This window comes from Enhydra lutris, unplaced genomic scaffold (genome assembly GCF_002288905.1).
Source record: "Enhydra lutris kenyoni isolate GAN:26980312 unplaced genomic scaffold, ASM228890v2 scaffoldscaffold44, whole genome shotgun sequence".
In the NCBI taxonomy this organism is placed as follows: domain Eukaryota; kingdom Metazoa; phylum Chordata; class Mammalia; order Carnivora; family Mustelidae; genus Enhydra; species Enhydra lutris.
The window spans coordinates 11,046,346-11,073,305 of record NW_019154128.1 but is presented as its reverse complement, the minus strand read 5'-3'; the positions used below and the strand labels follow the sequence as shown (position 1 = coordinate 11,073,305).

Here is a 26,960-nt window from a genome sequence, read left to right as displayed (position 1 = left end):
GGAACTCGAAGTTCTCTGAGCAGAGTGCAGCTCTGATCGGAGGCAGGAAGTGTTTATTCGAGCTGTATTGGGTTAGTTTGCTACCGCTCTAGGTCCCTTTAAACCTGGGGCATCTTATGTATGTCAAATAATCATAGTTTTAAGCAACTGGAAACAAATGTCAGATATACACGAATGATGTTCAGACTTTCGCAAGCAGACACTCTTGCGGGATTTTTACTGTTTTGGCCAGTTCTGATTAGGTTAAGGCTTTCCCACGTGAAAATGAGCATCTCCCCTCTTTTCCAAAGTAGGGTGGACTCTTCCCTCTGTGGCTTCTAGGAGATCATCATAAAACACAATCCCCTGAAAATCCACTCTGCATTTTCCCTGTTACCATTGGTGTTGGTGGAATTGGTTATTGCTTTAGGAATTTGGCTGAGATAAATCCGAACTTGGGGTAGCAGCACAACAAGATCATGGCACTGGAGTGAGGCCTCTGAACAGTGGGAGGTGAAAGGAGGGAAAGGCTATGAGGGGAAGGGCTGACGAGGTGTGAAAATGGTTTTTTTTTAACAACATTATTTGGCTGATAATTATTTTTGTTACTGCATAGGAAAATTATCCCCATAATCACAGTTACTATCCACACGAGTCTCTCCTTCTCTGTTAACTGAGAGGTAAGTCTCCAGTAAGAGGAAGGATGTTTACTGTGATGAGGGCTTGCTTTCTTTGTGGGGAAATAAAATGGTTTTGGTTAAGTTTCCCATAGTGGTTGAATCTTGCCTTTATTTCTACCAAGGAGGCATAATAGAGAGGAGGGAGGGTTGCCTCTGGTTGGTTTGAAGATAAGGGCATGCTGAGGACGGTAGAAATAGGGAAGATATGGAAGAACTTCAGGCTGCCTTCTTCTACTCCATCTTGAAGTCTGCATCCAGAATAGTTTTGCTTCAGGTCAGCTTTAATGATGCCATTTTGCCACTCAGAAGGTTTCTGGGGTTCTTTTGCTTCCTACGTGTGTTTTTAGAACCACCTCCTCCCTGTCCCCCAACCCCACCACCACCAATCTGTCTTCTTCCTACCTGCATCCAGAATTTATGAGCTGTTTTCCAGATAGCAAGTTTTTTCACCTCACTCCCACCTTCCCTATCCCTGCAGTGCCCCTTCCCCTTACCTCTTCCCTGAGAGCTGGTCCTGTAACTTGCCAGGACTTTCCCTTCTCTCTCGCCCACCTCCTGACCCTAATTCAGATTGGTGTCAACCAAATCCGTATATAGCAATAGCCAGTTCCACCAGGACCAGTTCTGTTACAGAAAATAAAATACAGAAAGGGTTTTCACATGATGGTTTCCTATCACGGTCTTCTGTAAGTGCTAAGGCCTGGATGACAGACAGTTACTCTCTATTGGCGGCCCAGAAAGTAATGACCCAGAGACCCAGGTTTCACAATCTGATTCGCTAGAGGTGGGTTTTGCACATAACCTCAGAATGTTTTTTTTTTTTTAAGATTTTATTATTTATTGGACAGACAGAGATCACAATTAGGCAGAGAGGTAGGCAGAGAGAGAGAAGGGGAAGCAGGCTCTCCGCTGAGCAGAGAACCCTATGCGGGGCTCGATCCCAGGACCCTGGAATCATGACCTGAGGTGAAGGCAGAGGCTTTCACCCACCGAGCCACCCAGGTGGCTCAGAACGTTTTATATTGCTTTTTTGTGGCTTCCCATGTTCAATTCCTACTTCTTAGAAACCAAAGCCATGGTTCGTGTCATGTTTCATAACCCCCAGGGACCCACCCCAGGGCTGGGCACCAAAGAAAGACTTGTTGAACTGATAGATTAAATGATGTGGACACAGAAGGGGAGCAAGGAGATGTCACAGAGGGTGAAGTGAGGACCCACGATTCCCTTAGATGACGCACTGGAGAAGATGTTCATCCCGTCCCTGGCACATCAGAGGTGGACCGTTCCAAGTCCAATCTTTTGTTGGGCACTCATGAGAAATTGACTCAAAAGCGATAGAATCTTTGCACATATAAACAGCTAGCAAGTGATAGAGAATGTGCGTCCAAACAAATCCAATTGGCAGGACATGTCGTACTGCCGAGAGGAAGCCTCTGGCTATCCATCACACCTTGAAAGATGAAAGATGAAGGGAACAGTGCTCCCTTCAAAGGCAGGAAAGGTTAGCGCTCTGGGAAAACAGAGCCCAGTGGGAATTTCAAATACATGGTGTGGCCCTTCCGGCTTGTAGGTCATGATTAACTATTCTTACCCTAAATGACCATGACATATAATCCCTTTCCTAATTTCATTATTTTACTTACTATCTCAAGACCGTAACTTTTTAGACATTCAGGTGAGATTAAGGGAGGAGATTTTAAAATCTTTGGTTACCTCAGAAAACATATTTGCTTACTTTACCAGGAAGTTGGGTTTGTGTTTTGTTTTGTTTTCTGCTGATGCCAAGAGGGGATTAATGAGTAGCTGCTGGATCTGCCAGCTTTCTTTTGATTTCAGTTTATGTAATTAAGCAGTTCCCAGAATGACTTGAGGTTCTCACTCTGCATCAAAACATGCTTCTCAGATGTGTTAGGTGTGGAGGTCAGAAGGGATCCAAACTCCCTGAATGGAGGGAGGGGGAGTGAAAAACCGATCTGGCTTTAAACTTTGGTTCCCCCCCTCCCCCCAGTTTAAAAAGGATTGATTCTACTTTGGGGCTGTGCACACCGAGGTATATTGAGTAGAAAGTAGGTTTCAATGGAAGTTCAAAATGAGCTAATGTTAGAATAACTCCAAGTGAGGTTAACAATAGGAGTAACACAGGGAAACCAGCCCTGGTTCACTATTGAATTTCCAGCAACTACAGCTTCGTGCATGGTGCATGTCCAAGAACTCGCACATTGAACAGGGACACACTGGTAACCCACTGTGCGCCAGGCTCAGCTCTGGTTGCTGGAGATCCAGTAAGGAATGAACCCAACAAGAATCCCCCCCCCCCGCTTCCCCAAGATGCGCACACAGAGCGAATGTTGGATGAGCAGATTTTTATCGAGTATCTTCTTAGTTAGGGAGCTCCCTGCTAGTGGTAGTGGGCGTGGGGGCGGGGGTTGCTGGGAAGAAACCGTGTTCCTCAAGGAATGGATCATCTCACTGGGAAGTGAAGACACCCATGGAACCAAAGAACTGTTCAGAGTTGTAACTGAATACAGGGTGCCGATCCAGACAGGGTGGCCAGAGCGGGCGCTCATCTCCAGATTCCCCAGGCAGGAGGCTGTCTGTAGTAGGCTGACTTGTCTCTGGCTCCTTCAGCAGTAAGAATTTTTGGTGGCAGAAATCAGAGTTCCCTCTGGTTCCCTTTCTCCCACGCAGCCCCCTAACTTTCTTTCATCCTTCCATCCACGTGATGATTGTTTTTTTTAAAGAGGATTATAGCAGCTTTTCTTTTGGGGTCAGGCCAGTTCCCTGACAGACTAATAGGGCAGAACTTCTAACAGTTCCTGCCCTCATGAAACAGCTGAGGGAGAAAGACACGAGTCAGTTACACAAATCAGACCTCCTGAATGCTACAGGGGAGAACGCAGCATATAATAGGGAGATTCGACTTTGTCAGAGAAGTTAGGGACAGCTTCTTTAAAAAAAAAAAAAAAAGAAAGAAAGAAATGTGGGCTATACTGGAATCTCCAGGATGAGGAGGGATTAACCAGGGGAAGGGAGCTGGGAAACATTCCAAGCAGAGGGAACAGCACTAGGAAAGGCCTCGTGGCAAGAGGGAATTTGCTGTTGGGACAGAGGGAGCCAGGGATGGCTGGAAGGGAGGGGACTCAGAAGAAGGTAGGTGGGGTGGATCATAAGAGGCCATCAGCTATATTTAGGAGTTTTCTATTTATTCCAAGAGTAATAGGAAGCCCTTGAAAGAATAATCGGTAGAAAGAGAGAAGGGAGGGGGATAGTTTACACTCAGATTTTTATTTCAACAGGGTAACTGCCTGTGATGTGATCGTCATTTGCTGGGGGTGGGCAGTGTGAGGGGCATTAGGAAGAAAGCACTTGGCAGGAGTCTAGACAGGAGGTGAGAGCCGCTTGGACCAGAATGGTGGCTATGAGCTGAGCGGGCAGAGACAGAAAGAGGTAGACAAATGCAGCAGGTGCATAATGGTACAAAAGCATGGAAGGGAGAAGCAGCAGGGCTTGGCGACGCATGTGAGGGATGAGGGAGAGAGAGGTACTCGCAGTCACTGTCCGGTCTCTGACTTGTACACAGGCATCCTGGACGAGGACCCGTTTGCTGCAGTCGTAGGGGGGAAGAATTACCGAGTCCGTTTCAAATCTTTTGGGTTGAGTGCTTTTGCACCATCTAAAGGGAAATGTCCGAAACGTGGTTGGATAAAGGAGTGTGCAGCTTGGAGGGGAAGTCTGGTGTGGAGGTTGACGTTCGTGGGTCACATGTGCCTAGCGAGGTGCATTAGGCTCTGTGAGGTGGAGGAGACCGCTCAGCGAGGACACAACGGGGAAAGGGGAGGGCCCCAGAGGCTGGCCCCAGGGACTCTGGCGCCTGATGGATGGGGAGAGAAGCCTGCATCAGCAGACGCAAGACCACCTGCCCGAGACATGGGGAGGAAACCAGCCCAAAAGCCAAGGGAGCCAAGTGATATTTGCAAAGAGGAAGGGCTCATGGGAAAATAGTGCTAAAAGGACAGGAAGTGAAGACTTGGTGATGGTAGTTCTCCTGCCATCGGTGATGACAGGATGAGACCACCTTCAGGGAGCACCCGTTGTGAGCCAGGCACTTTAACATTTAAGCTCATGCCCATAAGACATCTGTAAGGCAGGTCCTCTATCAAACCGAACACAGGGAGCAGGTCATGTGCCTGAGCTCACATAGCCGGCAAGTGACAGATTGTCACTCCACAGACCCTGTTCTTCTTAAATGCCGTGTATCTAGGGTCAGTGGAATCAAAAGCAGCCAGGGAGCAGAGCGGGTGTGGAGAAGACAGGTTTCCTCCTCCCAAAAGCTTTGGATTCTTCCACAAGCTGAGGAGGAAATACGGCATCGTTGCTTCGACCCGCAAGCAACGGGTGGCTGCCCACGGAAGGGCGTCCCAGTGCTTGTTCTTGGTGCTGTGGTTCAGGAGCTCAGGGCAGTGCTCTATGCAGGAGGCAGCCGCACCTGCCCTGGGGAAGTCTTGCCCCCAGCGCCCTGGGACCCTCCCCCCCCCACCACTGTTCTCAGCGAGGGGTCTGACATCACCTGGGAACGTGTGGGAGAGGCCGCTTCTTAGACTCACCACCCTAGGTCTTCCGAATCGGAAACTCAGCGGTGAGGGGCAGGATCCGTGTGCTCACCAGTCTTTGTGTGATTCCAGGGCACAAGCTTGAGAACCTGTGTTCTTGGGGGATCCTTGCAAACAGAAGAAGGAAAATCTGAATGACTTAGAGTCATGTATCTCTCAGACACCAAACACCTTGGCAGAACGAGATGGAAGAGTGGTGCTGAACCCAGGCTGCACACGGCAGGCCCTCGGGGAGCTTTGCACACCCCCGAGGCCTGAGGCCCACCCTCGGGAATTCTGGTCTCGTGGGGCTGGGGTCGGCCTGAGCATTCGAGTGTTGTGATGAGGATTTGCGTGGGGAATGGGTGAGGGAGGGAATGGTGGGCAAGGCAGCCTGTGTACTTTTAGGTCCAGAATCATACTCTGGGGAGAAAATGGGGCAGGCCTTGAAGGGGAAGGAAGACAAATGGAAGAGAGCCTAGACCGTAGGCCCTTTGTGAGTACTGGTATAGCCTGAATGAATCTGGAGACGACTGGGGCAGAAGGTAGTCTGAATTCATAACAATTCTTAACAGTGGACTTACTTTCAAAGCGATGTCAACAATGAATTAAATATGCTATCACAGCTGCTTCATGACTAAAGCAGGCTCATGATCATCTCCTCCTGCCAGCTTCACTGGACTCTGCCTATGTGTTGAGAATGTGCTCGCCTCTCTGGCCTCCCCAGCATCACTGTTTTCCCTTTGCTCCATGAACCTTCCTCCCCCGATGACCCACTCAACCCCCGCCCTCAGCATTCTCACCCTGTCCCCAAATCCTGGGATTTGTTCCTGCCCCTGCTCCCCCGCCTCCTTGTTGTCTCAGACCCCAGCTCTGTCCAGAATCCTCCGTGGACCCCAGTTTAGAGAGCTCCCCCCCCCTTTCTCTTGCCCTTTCATCTTTAAGACACTCTGCTCCTGTTTTGTTTTCTTCATTGTGCCCATCTGCCCATTTCCGCATCTCCAGTCCTGGCTCCTAAGTTCCGCAGGGACAGTGCCGGCTTGACGTTCTTTGCCTCCCGCCTAGCACAGCGCCCCACACCTTACAGGCTTAGGAAACAGTAGTCAAGAAACTGCAAAAGTGAACTTCCATCCGTCTGCTTCACACACTGGCGTGGAGTGCAGATAAAGAAGGCCCCTCCTCGATGACGTAGGAGTGTGGTTGGGTCATTTGGAGGCCACCTTGAGGAAAGAAGTCATAGGAAATGTGGCAAGATGGGAATCCCAGTAGGAACATCCTCCAGAGTGAAGAGTGGCCCGCAGAAGGGGCACTCGCAGCCTCAAAAGCCCATGAAGTCGTTTCCCAGGGCTGTCTTCACACATTACCGCCAACTGAGAGCTTCAAACAATATGAATCTATTCTCTCATGGTTCGAGAGACCAGAAGTCTGGAACCAGTGTCACTGGGCTGAAATCAAGGGCCTGCTCTCTCTGCAGGCCCTCGGGGGAGAGTCCCTCCTTGCCTCTTCCAGCTTCCAGTAGCCACCATGTTCATTGGCTTGTGGCCACAACACAGTTGCTGCCTCTGTGGCCACGTTGCCTTCTTCCTGCTTCTCAAATCTGCCCCCTGCCTTTCTCTTATAAGGACACCTGTGATTGCACTGAGGACCCACCTGGGTGATCCAGAATAACTTCCCTTCTCAAGATCTCTGTTGTAATCACACCTGCAAAGTCCTTTTTTGCTGTCTCAGGTAACACTCGCACGTGAAGGTATTAGGACACGGATGTCCTGTGGGGAGCCATTATCCAACCTACCACACATATAAAGGTAACTGGAGCCTCCAGAGGGACAGAGACTTGACCAAGGACACACTTCAGGGTTGTCACGGAAATCAAAGACCCAGGTCTCCTTTCTGTCCGTTTAGGGCTTCCTCCGCTAAACTAAGCTGATGTTCATAAAAGTAAAACAGAGAAAGAGATTTAAAATTATGCCTCCTACCCTAATCCGTGTGCTGTCTGGATTATCTGTCTTCTAACTTCTGTCTGGATTGTGTGATATCAGGATTCAGCCATCGCTGCACCTTCCTTCCCCCTTGAGTTTGGGCTCAGGAGACGTGTGGCCTGTGTGGGCAGCAGCAGTGGAATCACCTAAATGGCATTTTCTGCTCTCCTTTCAGGACCGCCTCTTCTTTGTCATGGAGTATGTAAATGGTGGCGACCTCATGTTCCAGATTCAGCGCTCCCGAAAATTCGATGAGCCTCGTTCCCGGTTCTATGCTGCAGAGGTCACGTCAGCCCTCATGTTCCTCCACCAACATGGAGTCATCTACAGGTAGCTCTTCCCTTCTCCTGCCTCCCCGGACAGCGAAAAAATAAGAATTCTCCAGACACTCGAACTGACTTTGGCCCCTGCCCAACCGGTCTCTTAGCAGCCCGCTTTAGATTAGTTGTTTGTTCTAATTTGCTTGCAGAGGACTTTTTGGGGGGGCTGTTTATCACTGTGAATGTTAATATTTGAATAGCTTCAGGAGATCTGACCCACTGTTTGTGCCAGTTTGGATCAAAAGCCCAAGCACAACATTTTAAAGGCTTGGCGCCAAGCGACCTTGGAATAACCTTCATTTCTCTCTCTCCCCACCCTCTTCCTTCAACATCAGGGCATTCTCTTTACTTTTTCCTTCTGTGCCATGAACTTCCTCCCCTTCCCAACCTCTTGCCACTTCCTGAGTTTGTTTGGCTTAGTTGTCTCCAGCAGATAGAATCAGAGGAGCTGCTCAGGGGTATCTGGGTTTCTGATTCGAGGAGGAGGAGGCAGGGGTGGGGGGGAAGGGAGCTAGACAATATCCAACAGGAAGTTCCTGCACATCATCCAGTCCCTCACTGCCGCCCTGTCCCCCTTCCAAGAAAACACAGAACACACACACACACACACACACACACACACTCACTCACACACTAATTTTCCAGTAAGAGAGTGGGGCTATTTACGCAGGCTCTTCTGTGAGGTCAGGAATTCTGGGAGGAGTAAATATTTATAGTTAGCAACAAGGACGCTAAAGTGCCTTAAGGTTTTCTCAATGACTGTCAATTTCTTGACTTGGTTTTTGCTCCCTTCCCCTGCCCCCAACCTTTTTTCAATTGGGTAGAATAGCTGGCTGGATTCAACCCAGAACTTAGTCACTAGAACCTTCCTGACCCTCTCCTGGGAGCAGTGCTCTGACTAAAGGCTCGTTGAGGGGCTCTGACCAATGCTCACCCCAGGCTTCCTTTTTACTGATGACTCTTAGTTTCCTCCAATGTGTGTCTTCTCTGCTCAGAAGTAATCAGTGCCTCCCTGTGGCCTGCATAATAAAATCCAGACCTTTCAGCCGGCCTGGCATGGCTGCCCACATCCTGCGTCCCTCTGTTGGCTTCCTTTTGCTGCATAACAAAAGACCACAGGTTTACGGGCTTCAGGCAGCACCCATTTATTAGCCCCCGTTTCTGTGGTCCCCAAGTTCAGGCACAGTGGGCGCTGGCCCTTGGCTTGGGGTCTCACTGCCGTGATCACGGTGTCGGTCAGGCCGCATGCTCGTGTGAAGTTTGGGGTCCTCTTCCACACTCACATGCTAGTAGGAAGGACTCAGCTCCTTGCAGCACGTGGCTAGCTTCTTTAAGGCCAGCCAGAGGAACAGCCTTTCCTGCTCGGAGTCTCTGACTCCAGGGAAGGCTTGGATCCCTTTTCAACAGGATCAGCTGATTCGATTACGCCGACCCGGGATGGTTTCCCTTTTGTTTAGCTCAAATGATTAGGGACCTTCATTATGTCCTCACAATTCCTTTGCCTGTAATGTCACGTTATCTCCATCATTGCCTTTTCCATGTTGTTCTGGTTAGAGGAAGTCCCAGCTTCCCCCCTCCTCAGGGAGGGATTATGGGATTACACTGGAGTGCGACTCACTGGGGCTCCACTTAGGTTGTGTCTGCTACATCGGGGTGCACCTTTCTCTCCCTACTCCCCACAGCACCTTGTTTTGAATCCGCCGAGGTTCTCATTCTTGGCTTTTCTCAGACCCACCTGCCAGTTCCCACCTTGCCTGTGCTTATGCCCTCCTAGCCGTCCTCTGTATGGCCCAGAGGCCTCCTCAGTACTGCCTGCCTGCACAAAGCTTGGTCCCGCCAGCCAGAGCAAGTTTCTCCACCACGCACGCTTCCATGTGCAATTCGGGAATGAATGGGATTTGAGACTGCCGTTGCGGTGCCTACCACTGTCCCCATTGTGTTAGTGTTGGGCATCACTGTGGGTCCTTCACTGAGTTGCAGACTCCCTTAAGGACCACTTTTTTGGTTAAACCCCTCACTCATCTTATTTTACACGCTCTTCTTGCTTTCCACATAGTACATAGTCAACAAGTGACTGTTGACTCCAATTAGCTTAAATCCCTAATCTCTGCCCCAAAGCAGCTCATAAGCCCATTCAAAATACAGGAGTTATGTGTGGGAAGAGCGCACTGCAAGGCTGTGCGCCGTCAGGTGCCCATGACAGGAAGAAGGACCTCCATCATTTGCAACACCATCGCCATTCCGTCCCTATTACAGTGGGTACAGTCATCCAGTTTCCTGGCAGGGATTCTGAGCCTTCCCTGAAGTAGCTTGTCCAAGGCCCTCCTCCATCAGTGGCAGACCAAGGAAGACTAAGTGACTGATCAGCAAGCTCACGCTGTACACCATGACACCTGTCACCCTGCCTTTCCAAGTCCAACCTCTTTGAGGTGTCATCCCAGATACTCCAAAACTCACCTCTCCCTTACAGGTCTGCTTCTCCCCTTTCTGCTTCCCTCTCAATCACACCTGTCAACACTTTGTTCTCTTGGCTTCTAGGAGCCACACTTTCCCCTCCCCCCGTCCCCTCAACACTCCTTCCCACCTCCCTGTACATTACTCCTCAGTCTCACACCTGTCAACACTTTGTTCTCTTGGCTTCTAGGAGCCACACTTTCCCCTCCCCCCCCCAACACTCCTTCCCACCTCCCTGTACATTACTCCTCAGTCTCTGTGTCCCTTGGCTTGGCTGCTGCTCCCCTCCAACCTCTATTCTCTCAATGCTGCTTTTCCCCAGGGCCTTCAGCCCTCCTTCCCCCTACCCTAAATACACTGCCTGAGCAATTCCAGCACATGCATGCTTTCAGAGGACTCCTATGTGCCAGCTACCCTGCGTTACTACATCCAGCCCCCAGTTATCCCCAGAACCCAAACAAGCTCTCTCCCCACAAACTCTCTCTCAGGAAGGACTCTCAGGGGCCTGCTGCCTCCTTCCCAGATGAGCTTACAGTCGTTCACAGACTCGAGTCCCTCACTGCCTCTCGGTTCCCTGCCCTCTTCTCCATCCTTCCCCCTGCACAACAACCCGGCATTCTTTCAAATCACACAGTGGTCACACACGTCCCTTTTTAGCCTCCTTCTGACTCCTTTGTGCCCTGGACCGGCCATGCACAGCTGTGTGGTCTGCACACAGCGTAGGAGCGGAGGGCAGCAGGCAGTGAGCAGCGGATGGCGTCTCAGCCAGCTCAGCTGCTGTGGCTGACTTAAGCCCGGGAATGGGGTGCTTTTCCTACCCAGAGGAGGTGGCTTATTGTGTCTCTCACAAAGACACAGTCTGTGACAACGGGGCCCTGGTGGCCCCCAGTGATAGTGTGACCCTAATCACTGTCCCCGCCAACCATGTATCCCACCCTCTAGGTGCTCCAGATTATTTGCCATTCCATCCCCGATGCCATTCTTTTTCATTTCTCAGAGCCTTTGTACCCCTGTCCCTAGAAATCCCTTGCTCCCAATCTGGGTCTTGATCAATGAGTGGTTTCCAGTTCACGCCCATGTTCTGACTGCCTCAGAGTCCCTGGTTTAAAGGGTACTGAGATTCCATAATACTCGAGGAGGGGAAATCGATAAGGATATTGGTGAGAAAAAAAACAGCCCTGAGTTTCTGATTGCTGAGGCTGCGTGATGTGCACATACGGTGCGGGGGGGGGGGGGTCACACCTGTCAACACTTTGTTCTCTTGGCTTCTAGGAGCCACACTTTCCCCTCCCCCCGTCCCCTCAACACTCCTTCCCACCTCCCTGTACATTACTCCTCAGTCTCACACCTGTCAACACTTTGTTCTCTTGGCTTCTAGGAGCCACACTTTCCCCCCCCCCCCCCAACACTCCTTCCCACCTCCCTGTACATTACTCCTCAGTCTCTGTGTCCCTTGGCTTGGCTGCTGCTCCCCTCCAACCTCTATTCTCTCAATGCTGCTTTTCCCCAGGGCCTTCAGCCCTCCTTCCCCCTACCCTAAATACACTGCCTGAGCAATTCCAGCACATGCATGCTTTCAGAGGACTCCTATGTGCCAGCTACCCTGCGTTACTACATCCAGCCCCCAGTTATCCCCAGAACCCAAACAAGCTCTCTCCCCACAAACTCTCTCTCAGGAAGGACTCTCAGGGGCCTGCTGCCTCCTTCCCAGATGAGCTTACAGTCGTTCACAGACTCGAGTCCCTCACTGCCTCTCGGTTCCCTGCCCTCTTCTCCATCCTTCCCCCTGCACAACAACCCGGCATTCTTTCAAATCACACAGTGGTCACACACGTCCCTTTTTAGCCTCCTTCTGACTCCTTTGTGCCCTGGACCGGCCATGCACAGCTGTGTGGTCTGCACACAGCGTAGGAGCGGAGGGCAGCAGGCAGTGAGCAGCGGATGGCGTCTCAGCCAGCTCAGCTGCTGTGGCTGACTTAAGCCCGGGAATGGGGTGCTTTTCCTACCCAGAGGAGGTGGCTTATTGTGTCTCTCACAAAGACACAGTCTGTGACAACGGGGCCCTGGTGGCCCCCAGTGATAGTGTGACCCTAATCACTGTCCCCGCCAACCATGTATCCCACCCTCTAGGTGCTCCAGATTATTTGCCATTCCATCCCCGATGCCATTCTTTTTCATTTCTCAGAGCCTTTGTACCCCTGTCCCTAGAAATCCCTTGCTCCCAATCTGGGTCTTGATCAATGAGTGGTTTCCAGTTCACGCCCATGTTCTGACTGCCTCAGAGTCCCTGGTTTAAAGGGTACTGAGATTCCATAATACTCGAGGAGGGGAAATCGATAAGGATATTGGTGAGAAAAAAAACAGCCCTGAGTTTCTGATTGCTGAGGCTGCGTGATGTGCACATACGGTGCGGGGGGGGGGGGTTGTTTGCTATCCTATCTACTGTTGCATGCGTTTGAAGGTTACCATAATTATAATATCTTTTTTTTTAAAAAAAAAAAAAAAAGAAAAAATGTTACCCAGGGTAACATTCTAGAGTTTTTGATTCAGTAGGTCTGGAGTGGGGTACAGGAATCTATATATATTTTTTTAAAGTGTTCCTCAGGTGACTTTGGGGCCAGAGATGAAGAAAAATTCTATTCTGCCTCTGTCAAGCCCTGCCTGCTCATGTGAGGCTCTCCCTGACCACCCAGCCTGTCCTGGGGATCATGCCTTTCCTCTGGAACAGCCATTAGCAGGTTCTCTTTGCAAAACTTATGTTTTTAATTAAGATCCCTATTCTGCGATTGAGAACTCCACACCAGAGTGCTTACCTGGGGAGCCTAGAATAACAGCCTGGTTATAGTAGGTGTTGACTAAATATTTGTTCTTCTAGTCTCTGATGCTCCAGAGCCTTCCAGCCCAGTGGAAGTGGTTGCCATTCCGTCCCCGATGCCGTTCTTTTTCATTTCTCAGAGCCTTTGTACCCCTGTCCCTAGAAATCCCAAGCAAGTGGTTGCTCCCTCCCCTAGGTGTGTACTTCTTAAAAGTCTGTGTTGGAAGCATTCCTAACTCCTTGACCCTAAAAGGCCCCCAAATCCTTCATAGCTCTCATTTGATGGGTTAATGAGAATGCTGGGATCTCTGTTTCCCATGTTGCTCTGCGTTAGGCTGCCACAGAAGAGGGTAGAAGGCAATGTGTCTGCAGCTGGTTGGTGGCGGGGGAGCTTTGAGTGTGTCTCCACCTCTTTGCCCCTGGCTGTTCTGAACCCCGGGCAGAGACCACGTTTTGTGCAATACAGGGGTTTATTTGGGAGACTGGCAAGGCCAGGTTTTGGAGGAGGAAGCTGATTGCTGGAGTGGAGATGGAATTTTCGGCCTTCCTGCTGGAATTTATACACACACTAATTAACAGCTAATTGGCCAGTGTTCAAGAATGGAGGAAAGCAGTCATTTTTCTGGCTGGCGGCTCACACTTTAAGGAGAGCCCACACTGACAGGCATGGCCCCCTTTCTTCTGGTCCTCATCTGAGTCAGGTTCCAGCACCAGGCAGGTGTACTGTCGCAGGGTACCGTCTCTCTGTCTCCTACCCTGTGTTCCTGGAATCCTCTCTGTGCTATGGCAGAAGCTGGCACTGTGTCCAGCCATGCCTTAAATTAAAAAAAAAAAAAAAAAAAAAAAAAACAAACTTTTCCCTCCTTTACCATCCCAACCCACCCCCACACACAGTGAGAGGTAGAAGTATTGAGGGGTAGGCCTTCCTTAAGAGTGGGTTCAGAGAACTCTCTCTTCATCTCCATCAGGGTCGCTGCCTGCCCATTTTCCTCTGAGCTGCTCAATCGGGGCAGCTGACTCTCCGAGAGCGCCCCTCTGTCTGTGCAACATGAGAGAGATGGTGTGATCCGCCTCAGACAGAGAGGACAGCCGGGGGCCCTGAGGAAGATAAGCAAAGGTTTGGCAGTCAGGAATGTATCTCTGTATTCTTTCAGAGTTCAGAAGTCAGGACCCCTGTGACGGAAGGTAGTGAAGAACGTGTCCTCGGCCACATTGGTCAAGCATCTTAACATTCCATGCCTCAGTGTCCTCACCTGTAAAATGGGAATGATAGTTGTACGTACCTATCTCATGAGTTATGGAGATTTTGTGATTTAATAGTTCCAAATAATTTTGAATAGTGTGTGCTACACAGTAGGCCCTTAATAAAGAGTAACTATCTTGTTGTATCTTGATTTCTATTAAGACAGATTGAAAGAACATTGGAGATCTTTTATCTAGCCCAAGCTCCAAAACAGATTCTTAGAATCACGTCAGAAGAATGAATTCCTTTCTTCCTTCTTAGAAAATTTAATCCCCCCCTTTTTTTTAATGATAAAAGTGGTAGTCCTAAGAAAAATAAAAATGTAAGCAGCAGAGAAAGGTAAAAAGTCAGTTTTCCCTTCACCAACCTTAGAACCACCCACAGTAGAACAGTGGAACGTTTTCTGGAGAATCCTTCGAGAACTCCTCTTGAGCAGGTTCCTGAACCTCTTTGTGACTGGCTCACATTGACCTGGAGCTCAGACATTGCCTGCGTGTCTCCTGCATCCGGGAGCGGAGCGTGACGGCTCCAAGTCAGACTGAGGAGGCCAAGGTGGAGGATCAGAAAGCCAGTGGAGAATGACAAGGCATTTTCCTCCTGGGAAGGCTCATTCATGAGTAACATCTCATGTGGAGCACTAAAATTTGGTCTTTATCTAGCACAGGGGAAGTATGACTTCTCCCTTAATTTTTCAGAACTTTCCGTCTTCAGTGAGCTGTCACTGCCACTCCCCAACAGCCATCCTGCCCTGGGGACCTGTTGTGTGCCTGGTTGCCCAAACTGGGGGTAGTGGGGAGCCCCAAGGAGAGAGGGGTCTCTGCTCTGGTCCACGCTAAATCATTCCATACTCAAGAGGTGCTTAGGAAAGGCTTGCCTTGTTGATGATCATGTTTCTAAAAAGTCAGTAAGAATGAAGAGCCTGAAACACAGATTCAGGCAATACCTTGGAGGATCTAACGGAGCTGGATCTTCAATGCCTGTCCTCACGGGACAGGAAGACAAAGCTAAGAAGGGGTTGCTGAGGTCCGTAGCCATGCTCTGAAAGACTGACCTCCCTGGACAATGCGCATGGAGTTGTGATACAAACTATAGCCTTCTCTTCCTGCTAGTCAAAGGGGGAACATGTGTGCTTAGCTTGTGGAACAACAGCCTGTCTCGATCCCTGGGATCGCCTCCTGCCACTGACGCAATTCGGCATTTCCTGACTTGGGGAAGAGCTCTACTTAAAGCCTGTGCTAACAAGGGGAAGTCCTAATATTTAGATTCCTGTCTTCTTTCCCTACCTTCTCAAATTTATCTAATGCTAATAAAAGCTGAGGAAGAGGAGGAGGAAATAGGATGATTTCTTCCTTCTTTCTTCCTTCCCAGTCTTCTATGACTTGCCTTTAGGAAGATTACTCAGGATGCTCTGGGATCTTCTCCCCCCACAGAGCGTTACCTTCCACTGTCAGCAGCCCTCCAGCCATTCTAGAAAATGATATTGTGATATAACATTTCTGAAGATGTAAGGGCTGGGTGTGCAATAGGAGGGTGTCGGGAGTCTCCATCATTAGATCAAGGAGGTCTCAGAGTGATCTAAACCAATTCCATTTTCTAGATGTGGAACTTGAAACCAAAACTGGACAGGAACTCACCCAGGTTTACCCAGCGAGGTACTATAAAGTGTAGATGTTATTTTAATCAAAGATATACATAGAGATAAAGAGTCAAACCATTCTACAAGGAACTTAAACAATAAAAAGCTGTTTTCTGCCCTCCTTCTCACTCCCACCCAGTTTCCTCTTCCACAGAGACAACCATTTTCAGTTTTTTCAGCTGAGGCTTTTGGAACAGATCTCTGTATTTCTGATTAACATGCTGTTATTGTTACTTTTGTAAAACTCTATTTTAGGCATTATGTAGTGACTGTCCACTGTGGAAGTGAGAGTTTACTTCTCTACCCCTACTCCCACTGCCCTATGACATCCATACTCCCATCCCAACCTCCCATCTTCCCTTCCTCTCAGTAGAGTTTACTATAATTGTGGTTAAATGAATATACATCATATGCATTATTATGACTGTGAAGTACTGTTTGGAGGCATCTGGGTGGCTCAGCCAGTTAAGCCTCTGCCTTCAGCACAGGTCATGATCTCAGGGTCCTGGGATCAAGCCCTATGTCAGGCTCCCTGCTCCTCAGGGAGTCTGCTTCTCTCTCTCCCACTGCCCACCTCCCCCCCCAACGGTTCATGTGTGCTCTCTCTCTCACACATGTAAATAAATAGAATCATTAAAAAAAAAAAAAAGAAATACTATTTGGAACAAAGTGTGGTAAGCTATAATTACTTTTCCTATACCTTTTCTTTGTTTTCCCTAGAGATGATAATGATCTCTTTGCTTTCTATGTGGTTATTAGTTCAGCACAAACTCTACAAATTGTCCACGTCTCCCTGCAGGATGTTTCAGTGCAATGGATACTCTGTCAACTTCATGTTCGTGGGCAGCTCTCTCCTGGAGCCCTCCAGCCCACTCTGCTCTAAACAGTTCCCCCATGGCTGCTGCCTGACTGTCCCCATACTGCCGTCCTCATGCTTCCTTTGGCCTCTTTCTTCTCTGAAAGCTCCTGTGTCTTATATCCCACATCTCTGTCTCAATATATTCCCTTGATGTGGTGAAGCAGCCCCAGCAGTTCTTTGAGAAGGATGGGCAGTACATTTTTTAGCCTTTCCTTTTATATGCAAAACCATCTTTATGTCTCTCTCAAATTTGATAAAGACTTTGGCTGGGTGTAGAATTCCAGATTGAAATCCATTCTCACTCAAAATTGTTCCACTGTCTTCTAACTTCCAGTATTGCTGTTAAGAAGTCTGAAGCTATTTCAATTCTGGATCCCGTTGTACAGATCTCTCTCTTTTTTCCTGGAAGCTTGTTCATTATTTACTAATGATATGCTGTAGGCCATTTTTCATCCATTGCACTGGGCTCCAGATAGACTTTTTCAATTTAGAAAAATCTGTCCTTCAGTTCTAGAAAATGTTTCTTTCTTTAAGGATTCTTTCTGTTCTCTCTTTCTGGAGCTGTCATTTGAGTATCGGATTGGTCAACTTGGCCTTCATTGTAGGCTAATATGGCTAGCCACATAGTTGGGGAATTCCTGACTGTCAATACTTTTAGAACTTTCCTCTTAGAGTGTTCAGATTACCCTGAGAAGACTCTTCCAGCATCCTGCCCAAAGGGAAAGGACTTAGCAGCCAGTACTGTAGGAGCTACACGAGGAGGCAGGCCTGGCGGGCCCCGCTCCCAGGAGACATTGTCCAGAGAACTCCTCCATTTCTAGCTTTGTACCCTGGTGCCTGCCCTCTGCCCCATCCCACCCTGTGTCCAGAGACCCACTGTTTTTCTTCTCCAGAGAATAAACCTGTGGGGACCGAGAAGGGGCTGTGCAGAGTAAAGAAGAGAATCTGAGTTTATAATTGCTTTTCATCCAACCATTTTTCTCTCTCCCCACCTTCATCTCCAGAAGTAACTGTTACTGCAAATTCCTGAGGTTTGGTTGGGACAGAAGTTGGGAGATTCTGTAGCATAAATGTAACTGTTCTTGACTTTCCCCATTGGGGGTTCTCAATTCAGTGCTTTCTCAAGTCTATTTTTTTTTTTTTTTTTAGATTTTGTTTATACATTTTCTTAGAGAGTGTGTGTGCAGGAGCAGGGGGAGGAGTAGAAGGAGAGGGAAAGAATTTCAAGCCAACTCCCCACTGAGTGTGGAGCCCAATGTGGGGCTTGATTTCACAACCCTGAGATCATGACCTGAGCCGAAATCCAGAGTTAGGTGCTCAACCAACTGAACTTTCTCCACTCTATTAAGTTATTAACCACTCATCCTTTGGCTTTCCAGCTTCCAAAATTGTGTTGCTATTGTTTCCTCTCTCCTTCTCCCCATCTTTGTGTATTTAGATCTTTTGTGTAATTTTGGGAAGGAGAGAAAAGTAGTTGTGGCTCTTCAAGCTACTCTCTTTGTCCAAAAGTCAATAATAATAATAACTAAAACAACAACCACAGTACAGCACAGCAGCAGTGGCGATAACAACCAAGGGTAGCAAGGCCCTTATTTAGCCTTTGTTATAAACCCAACGCTATTCTACACACTTTACACCTATTAACTCACTTAGTCATCACAGTAAGAGATTCTGCCATTGTCCATGAGATTTCTGATCTCTCTGAAGAAGGAGATCCTACCAGATCCCACCCTGCTCTTGCCACTGTCAGGTCTCCCTATCCCATTGCTGTGAGCTGGGATTTCACATGGGCAGCAAAACTGTATATTGGAGACAGCGCTGAGCTTGGACTCCAAGAACTCTGGCCAAGTCCTGGCTCTACCTCATCTTTATTATGTCTTCCTGGGCAGAATACTTAAACTGCCTGAAAGGTAGTTTCCTCATTCCCCCATGGGATTACCCAGGACTGTTTTGAGAATCACATGAGAAAGCATTTACAGAAGTACTAAGTACAGCCCTTGGCTCTTAGGAGGCTCCATCCATATTGGTTAGATGAAGGGAGGGTAAGTTTGTGGAGTCAGAGGATGTAGTGCTGAATTGTGTCCCCTCCAGATTCGTATGTTAAAGCCCTAATCCCCAATACCTTAGATTGTGGCTGTGTTTGGAGATAAGGCCTTTAAAGAGGTGAAAAGTAAAACGAGATCATGTAGGTAGACTTAATCTGATAGGACTGGTGTCCTTTTAAGAAGAGTTGATCAGGACACAGAAATGCATAGAGGGGGCCATGTAAAGACACCGGGAGAAGACCCACTTCCCAGCGGCAGAGAGAGGCCCCAGAAGAAACCCGTCCTGCCAGTACCTTAAACCGGGACTTCCAGCCTGGGAGAAATAAATTTCGTTAAGTCATTCAGTCTGTGGTACTTTGTTATGGCAGCCGTAGCAAACTAATATGGAAGTCTCAGGTTCAAGTCCCAGCATTGCCGCTTACTAACTGTGTCACCTTGGGGAATGTCCTGATCTCCCTGAGCCCCAGTGTCCTCATCTATAAAACGGAGCTGATAATAATAAATAAAACAAGATGGCCAAGGCTGTGGTCTTGGCATACACCGAAAGATTTAAATCAGCTAATGGACCCACAAAGGCCTCTGGAAGCTGTTTGAGGCCCAGCAAGGCCTGCAGAGATCCAGGCACACAGCAGCAATGATGGTGCCATAAGGCACTTGCTTGAGGGGCACAGGGTGGTGGGTATGTGACGTTATGTCCCCCAGGCACATTAAAGGGCCCCACCAGGGCAGGCCTGGATCACCATTCCAGAGAGGGGAGCCTCTTCTTGGCAGTATTCCAGGACTCTGAGCACTCGAGAACCCTGGGACAAGACAAGCAAGTACTGATAAATGCACATGACAATGACCAATGGGCTGAACAGATGTGGTTGCCCTGGGAAGCTGCAAGTCTGACTCTGGTGCCTGAGACTTCTTGTTGGGCTCCATTTGCATCCATCCATCTCCATGAGCTCCCCACGACATCCCCACCACCCGATCCCTTACGGGACCTGCTTCAGCAAACGTACTGCCTTTAGAAATGTGCATTTTGGTAATGAGAATCATCCTGTCCCTGCACCATGTTGCTTCACTGAAGGGCTGTCCTCCTCATAAAGGAAAGCTAAATGTCATCAAGAGTTCTTTCAAGAGTAGTTACTTTTCTGTGGGGCCAAGTTTACTTAAACATGAGATCATCTCTACCCCAAACTGTTTTTGTGCTGTGTAACCTGCCAGTAACAGCACGGGGTGAAGTCACTGGGACATGATAAAGGGGAGGGATGAGGAGAGGCAGAAATTGAGCTTGCTTGGGCTGAAAAGCCAAATTTATATTCATCTAAGGAAGTCACATTATGCTGACCTGATCAGAAGTTGAATTCTGACTCTCATTGACATCAGAGTCTCAGAGCAAACACGAAGTTTGGAACCAGAGGAAAATTCCTGATTAAATTTGTTTGAGGGTTTCAAACAAAGTTTGAGCTAATAGTATGTGTCCAAAAAGAAGAAGAAGAAGAAGAAGAAGAGGAGGAGAAAAGAAAAGAAAGAAAAAACTGATGGAGGACCTTGTCATCTGTTCATCTATTTTTGTATTTCTCTTGATGCCTGTCCTAGAACTGAGAACCCAGTACGGTGGTAAAGGACTTCTGGCTTCAAGCTCTGTCTTCACTGCTCATTAGATATATGATCTCGGACAAGGAACTTATTTCTCTAAGCCTCAGTTTCTTCATCTGTGAAGCGGTGTTCCCTTCCTCAGAAGGATATTGAGAGAAGCAAATACACATTGACACCCATAAAGTAATTAGGACTATGTCTGGTACAAAGTTAAGTCCTCCCTAAGTGTTAGCTGCCGTCGTTATCATCATCGTATTCTGTTTCACAAGTACCTAAGTGAACCGTTGGTAAGATTCACTTTATCCGTCTTGCAAATTTCACTGCAAATACATCCTGGCAGCTAGCAAACCGCTGAAAATGTCTTGTCATGTGAGAGGTTCCAAAGACAAGTCTGAGGCCGTGGGACCAGCCTTAGGAGGAGGGAATCAATACCTGTTATCTTATGACTATGATTATTATTAATTTATATTATTATTTTATGACTATTGTTTTATGGCTGTAAAACGTGCTCTAGAAGGTAGAAATCTTGGAACATGCATTAATACAATGTAGTCAACAGTTGAGCCTGAATCTTTCTGAGGTGTGGCCAGAGGAATTGGTTTCTTCAGTGTCTTTGGCTAATGATTGACCTACTAAAAATGGGAATTGTTTTAGCAAATCGTGGGGGGCTTTGCCCCATGGTAAGCAAGTGTACCTGGACATCTGAGCTGGTCCTGTGGTCTCTGCGGGCCGTAGCTGAGTCCAGGATGGCCCAGGCTGGGCGGTGGGGGGGCAGGGTGCTTCACGTGGAGGCCACTCGGGTCACACTTAATTGCCTTTGCTTCTTTCTCTGGTCATGTGGTAACAGGCTGACCATTCCTGCAGATTAATTATCATGAAACAAGGAGTTGACGCACTCTCTGGCCCAGAAGTCTGCAATCACTCTCTGTTATCAGGATAATGTCTAGACTGCTTCTACCTCTTACCCAAAGCCATCCCCAAGCTGACCCTCTTAACTCGCTTCATCTCTGCGATTTGCGCACAGTGCCTTTCTGCCCCGCCCCCACTCCCCAGTGTCTCTAGTGTTTCCCCCCGGCCAGGTTCCTCCTTGAATATCTTCTTGAGCCTGCCAGGTATCCTCACTGACACATAGCCATACATGCTGTGCCCATGTTGTCTCAATCCTGCACATCGGCAGTCACAACAGGACCCCTCCCTTTGCCTTTTCCTGGAAGACCATACCTTCTTTTTCACTCTCTATTTTTCTAACTCACGTCCTTTGAGATTCAGCTTCAGCTCACTTTCCCCTGGCCCTTTTCAAGGCCATTAAGTCAGTCCCCTCTTCCTCCTGTTAACATTGCATCTGTTGCATAATAGAGTAGCATTTCTCAAATTGTATTGTAACTGCTTCTTGGTTGAAAGATCCTATAGAGAAAGCTTTCCCCAGTTACACTAAACTACTGCTTTTGCCCCATGGCCCTTGATTTCTTGGACGACCTGTTCAAATAAGTCGAGGAAACACCTCTGGAGAAGTGGGAGAATTTTCCAAACATATTTGGCCGCAGGATGAATTTTCTAACAGACTTCTTGCTGGGGCGGACCAGCATTTCCCTGGTCCCCTTTTCTGTGTGCTGTGCCCCTTCCATGAGTCTTTTTATTCTTCGGTGTCTGGTTCATGACGAACTTCCGTGGAAGGAACATGGGGCTGGGAATCAGGAGCCAGAACTCTGATAGGTGCTGCCTCAGCCAGGTGACGTAGGCAGATTCTCCTTTCTGGACCTCAGTTCCCTGCGTGTAGGCAGGATTGGTTGATCTAGCCCTGTGACCCTGAGATGTTGGTCTGGGAATGCCTTGAACAGAATCTAAAAACGAAACTCTGAAAAGTGTCTTCAAATGATCTCAGTGAGGCCCTGGAGGTAACTGAATCCAAACCGAGAGAGTAGCTGGTGCCCTTTGGAAGGGTTCAGAGGTGTGGCCCAGAGTGCCATGATCTCTTGGAACATGAGACGTCATCAGCAGGTGGTCCCATTTGCTGCTCTTTGAGGATCAGATCACCATGTGAGTTCCTCTTCCTAATGTCTCCACAGTCCTTCCTCTTAATCAAAATGAATAGTTTTTCAAGGCTCTGCTGTAGCCAAGTTAAATACTTATCCCAGTAGTGAGCAAAGTTCCCTTGAGGGGCTAAACCCACCATATGGGCAAGAAGTGGCTGAAGAATGGGGCTGCTTGCTTAGAAAGTTGTGGTCCCGTTGGGACTGAACAGCTCATGCCCACAGATCAAAGACCCCCTCAGAAGCAGTGCATCTCTCTGATGAAATTTGCTCCATTGGTTGAAATCTGCTAATGTAAAAGCATTCATCCAAAGGGATTTCTCTTTGGGTTTGTGCCTTTTCTTGAGAACCAACGCCCCCGCCCCAAAAAAATCTCTGTTGTTTAGAGAGCACCGTGCTTAAACAGATGCTCATTTATTCAGTCAGTGGTTGTCAGGACCCCTTGGTATGTCAGGTGTAGGACTTCAAGATGCCATGAAAAGGAAAAGACACACATTCTCTGTCCTCTTGGCACTCAGGTTTGGGTGGGGATGCCAGATGATAAAACAGGAAATAACAATAAAAACTGATAAGAATGATGATAGGGGAAGGCTGGGGTACTAGGGAGCCACATAGCAGAGATATCTCAGCTACTCGGAGAAAGTCAAAGAAGGCTTTCTGGGGGAAGTGACCTCTCTCATAGAGGCCGGATGGGATAAGGAGGAGTTGGCCAGAATGATAGGATGTGGGAGAGGGAGCCAAGGAGTGGAAGCAGAATGTGCAAAGGCTTAGGGTCGGGGAATGCCAAATGGGCCTGTGGGTTTAAAGAATTTCTACATGCCCATATCTCAAACCAGAATGGGAGGCCTGGTGAGCAGCGAGGCTTGAGGGAAGGCCAGGGTCACCATCCTGAGGGGCCACAGATGAACTGTGAGAAGTAATGTCACTGCCCAGGGACATGAACTGAGATTGTATGGTAAGAGGGAACCATGGAAGAGGGGCTTACTATTTAATAGAATTGCAGAGGTGGAAGCAGACTTGGAGGTCAGCTCCTCTAGTTCTGTCCCTCGTAGATGAAATAAACTGAAACAAAGGTCGTGTGACTTGTCCAAGGGCATTCTGTCTTTTGTTGATACAGGCAGAATCATGAGTTGGGGTGTAATTCGATGGTATATGTTGATAAGTTGGCTTTAAGCAGACAGAAATACCTAATTTGTAGCTGATTGCTATGGTGTGAATATTGCCCATGTTGTCTATTTCAAACCACCCATGTTTAACCATCAGCTCACAAAATTCTTGGAAGGTGAGCAGTCTGGTCTGTAAGAGCCAGTCCGAGCCAGCAACAGTGGACCAAAGGGAAAGCTGACTCTGTGCCTCTGCCCAGCTCTTTGATCAGTGACATTTCGCTGGTGGTTTGAAATCAGCGGTGGAATTCAGCAAATGCTGCAGATCAAGGTTTGTTCCCCTGGAGAGCCGTTGTTAAACACTGACCAGCACACTGCTATAAAAGGGATCTGTAGTTTGCGTTGAGGAGTGATGTTTCAGGTCACCTACATCCTTAACTGATTTTCTGCCCGCCAGATCTATCACTGGAAGGGGCCATTTGTCCATTTCTCCCTTCAGTTATGGTTATCTTTTTTTCCAACAATTTTTCTGAGCTACAATTCACCCAGTGTGCAGTTCACCCACTGCAAGTATGCACATCAATGTTGTTATTATTGCTGTTTTGTATCTCACACATCACGCACATTTCCATCACCCCAAAGAGAAGCCTCGTTCCTTTTAACCATCATTCCCCGAGCCTCCCACCTTTCACCATCAGCCCCGTGCAACCACTTATCTACCTTCTTTCTCTGTAGATATTTCATATGAATGGAACCGTATAAAACACAGGTTTTTGTGACTGGCTTTCTGGATGTTTGCAAGGTCCATCCTGTTGCAGCATGCATCGGTTCCTCATTCCTTTTTGTGGCTGGATAGCGTCTCATTGTAGGACAGAGAACGTTTTGTCTATTCATCCATCATTTCATGGACCCCTGGCTTATCCACCTGCTGCTATAAATATTGCTGTACCAGTCTCTGAGGGGACCCAGGTTTTCATTTAGGAGTGAAAGTGCCAGGCCAAATGGCAGCCGTGTTTAACTTTGGAAAGAGCTGCCTGTTTTCCAAAGTGGCTGTGCTCTTACATTCCCACCACCGACGCACGGAGGTTCTGACTTCTCCGCATCCTGGCCAGCACTTGTTATCAGCTGGCTTTTGGATTATCCATCGGAGCGGATGTGATGTATATCCTATTGCGGGTTTGTGTTCTCTCAGTTTTTGCCTCTACTTTGATACTCTGTTGTTAGGTCCATACCTGCCTGGACTTCAGGTCATTTGGACGAATTGCCCCCTTTGTCATTATGTAATATGCCTCTTTATTTCTGATACTTTTCTACATTGTGAAGTCGGCATTGTCTGAAATTAACATAGGTAATCCAGCTTTCTTTTAGTTAGTGTGAGGACTACGTATTTCTTTCTCCATCCCTCTCTATCTGTTGTTTTTTAATCTACTCCAACAATCTCTATCCTTTAATTGACATATTCAAATTATTATTCTTTGATGTATTCAGATTATTGGCATAATTGAATTGATATTTGCCATTTTTGTAATTATTCATTACGTTTGTTTTTTGTTCTCTTCCCTTTTTCTGTTCTTTTAACTGAAAAAAACAATTGTCAATTTTAGTTTTAAGATGCATCATCAAAATTATTAAAATACGGGGGGAGGAGTGTATGTTCTATAATCTATGAAACGTGGTCATAATACTCCCTTTACAAGAAGGTTGTAGGGCTTACATAGGGCCATTAATCAAAGCACTTAGCCCAGTATTTGGTTAGGCAGTGAGCACTGTATTAACCATTACCGTAATTACTGTGTTGGTACTATCCAGTTACTTCGTGGACCACAGCTGACTTGGACACCCCAGTTCTGTTACCACACCACAGTTGAAAATAATTACCCTAAATACATAGGAATATAGATCCAGACTAAGTGGTTTTTTGTTTTTTGGTTTTTTTTTTTATTTTCAGCGTAACAGTATTCATTGTTTTTGCACCACACCCAATGCTCCATGCAATCCGTGCCCTCTCCAATACCCACCACTACCTGGTTCCCCCAACCTCCCACCCCTCGCCCCTTCAAACCCCTCAGATTGTTTTTCAGAGTTCATAGTCTCTCATGGTTCACCTCTTAAGTCACTCGTTGAGAATATGTTCTCTCAACCTGCTCTGTAGTCCACAGTTAAATATGGAACTCTGAGGTCGGACAGCCCAGCATTTGAATCCCACCAGACTGGTCACTTACAGATGTTTGACTTTGGGGAATTTCTAAGCCACTCTAAGCCTTAGTTTCCTTATTTGTCAAATTCTTATGTTAATGCCTTCCTCATAGAATGTGGTCAGGACCTAGCCAGATGTTCAAAACATACTATTATCAGTTGTCCTATCTCTTCCTCTAAACCAAATGCTCCCTGTGCCTCAGTCTCCCTTTTTGAGCTGGAAACTCTAGGCAGGACCTGAGGAAGGCAGAGGGTATATAGAAGGATTTAAACATTAGCAGGAGAAATGCCCTAGACCATAGGGATGGGTCTCTCCAGCTAGACATGGCAGTGGGGAAAGGGAATGGGGCTGTTTCCTGACATGCCCCGTGTAGGGGATTGCCTCTCAGCCCTGGACAGGGGTAACTTTGGGGCAAGAAGAGATTCCCAGCTGATGCAGGCAATAGGACGACAGGCCAATAACCACCCTTCTCACATCTGCCATAAAGCAGTGAATCTTGATGGAAGAGCAGCTATGGATTCATCTCAGTGCCAGCTATTGTGGGGACAGGTGACTGCACTTCATCTCTGCATTTTTTGCCTCAAGAATATTCTAGATACTGCTGGTTATTCATGTCTTTTTTTTTTTTTTTTACTTATTTGCTTTTCTCATATGTGTATGTGTATATATATGTATGTGTATATATATGTGTGTGTGTGTGTATATATATATATATATATATATATATATATATATATATATATATAGAATCTGTGGTTTTGGTTTAATGGGAATGAATCACTACCTCTCTGTTCATTCCCCAGACACATTTTTAATGTCTGAGCAACTAGCAGGCTGGCCTTTGGAGCCAGATGAACAGGGAGATGTACATTCACAGAAAAACTCTATAGTGCTTGGCTCTGTTTCTGCTTGGCCCAGCAGTGATGGGCATGTCAACTAGCATAGAACTAAACAGGCAGACCTAGGCCTGTCCAAGAGGGAATTTCTATGTCGGACCTGGTTTTTTGTGGTCAGAGGGCTTTGTTCATGATTTTTCTGAGTTAAGGCTGCAACCTTCTAGAAGCTGGGCATCACCTGGCCAACATAGCTGGAAACAATATTGCCCTCCAAGAGTCCAAGGCTTTTAGAAGGATCTAAAACTCTTTCCCTCAGGAAAGCCTCTTCACTGTGTTTTATGATTCAGTGAGAATTTTGTGATGTACTGACATGAATTTTAAAAATATGGTGAATTCAAATGCAAGCCAAGAAAAAGGCAGGATCTGAAGAAAAAGGGTTTGAGGCATTAATAATGTACACTTAGGGATCCCTTTTCTCAAGATTGTGTGTTCTAGAAGATCCCAGGAAATCCCATCCCATTGACTAGGGACAGCTTCATGAAGCCTTGCAGCCTATCCTGAGTGGCCCTCCACGTGGAGCACACTCTGGAGAGTTTCTCCCTCTGGTGTCC

At 47.6% G+C, this 26,960-nt stretch overlaps 1 protein-coding gene across 1 annotated transcript in view; it reads left to right on the top strand.

Moving 5' to 3' along the window:
* LOC111155859 (protein kinase C epsilon) overlaps positions 1-26,960 on the top strand; it is a 479,634-nt gene that overhangs the window by 388,932 nt on the left and 63,742 nt on the right. Inside the window, exon 11 of the mRNA XM_022516279.1 lies at positions 7,403-7,557. Within this exon, the coding sequence (XP_022371987.1) occupies positions 7,403-7,557 (155 nt within the window). The remainder of the gene's footprint in view (positions 1-7,402; positions 7,558-26,960) is intronic.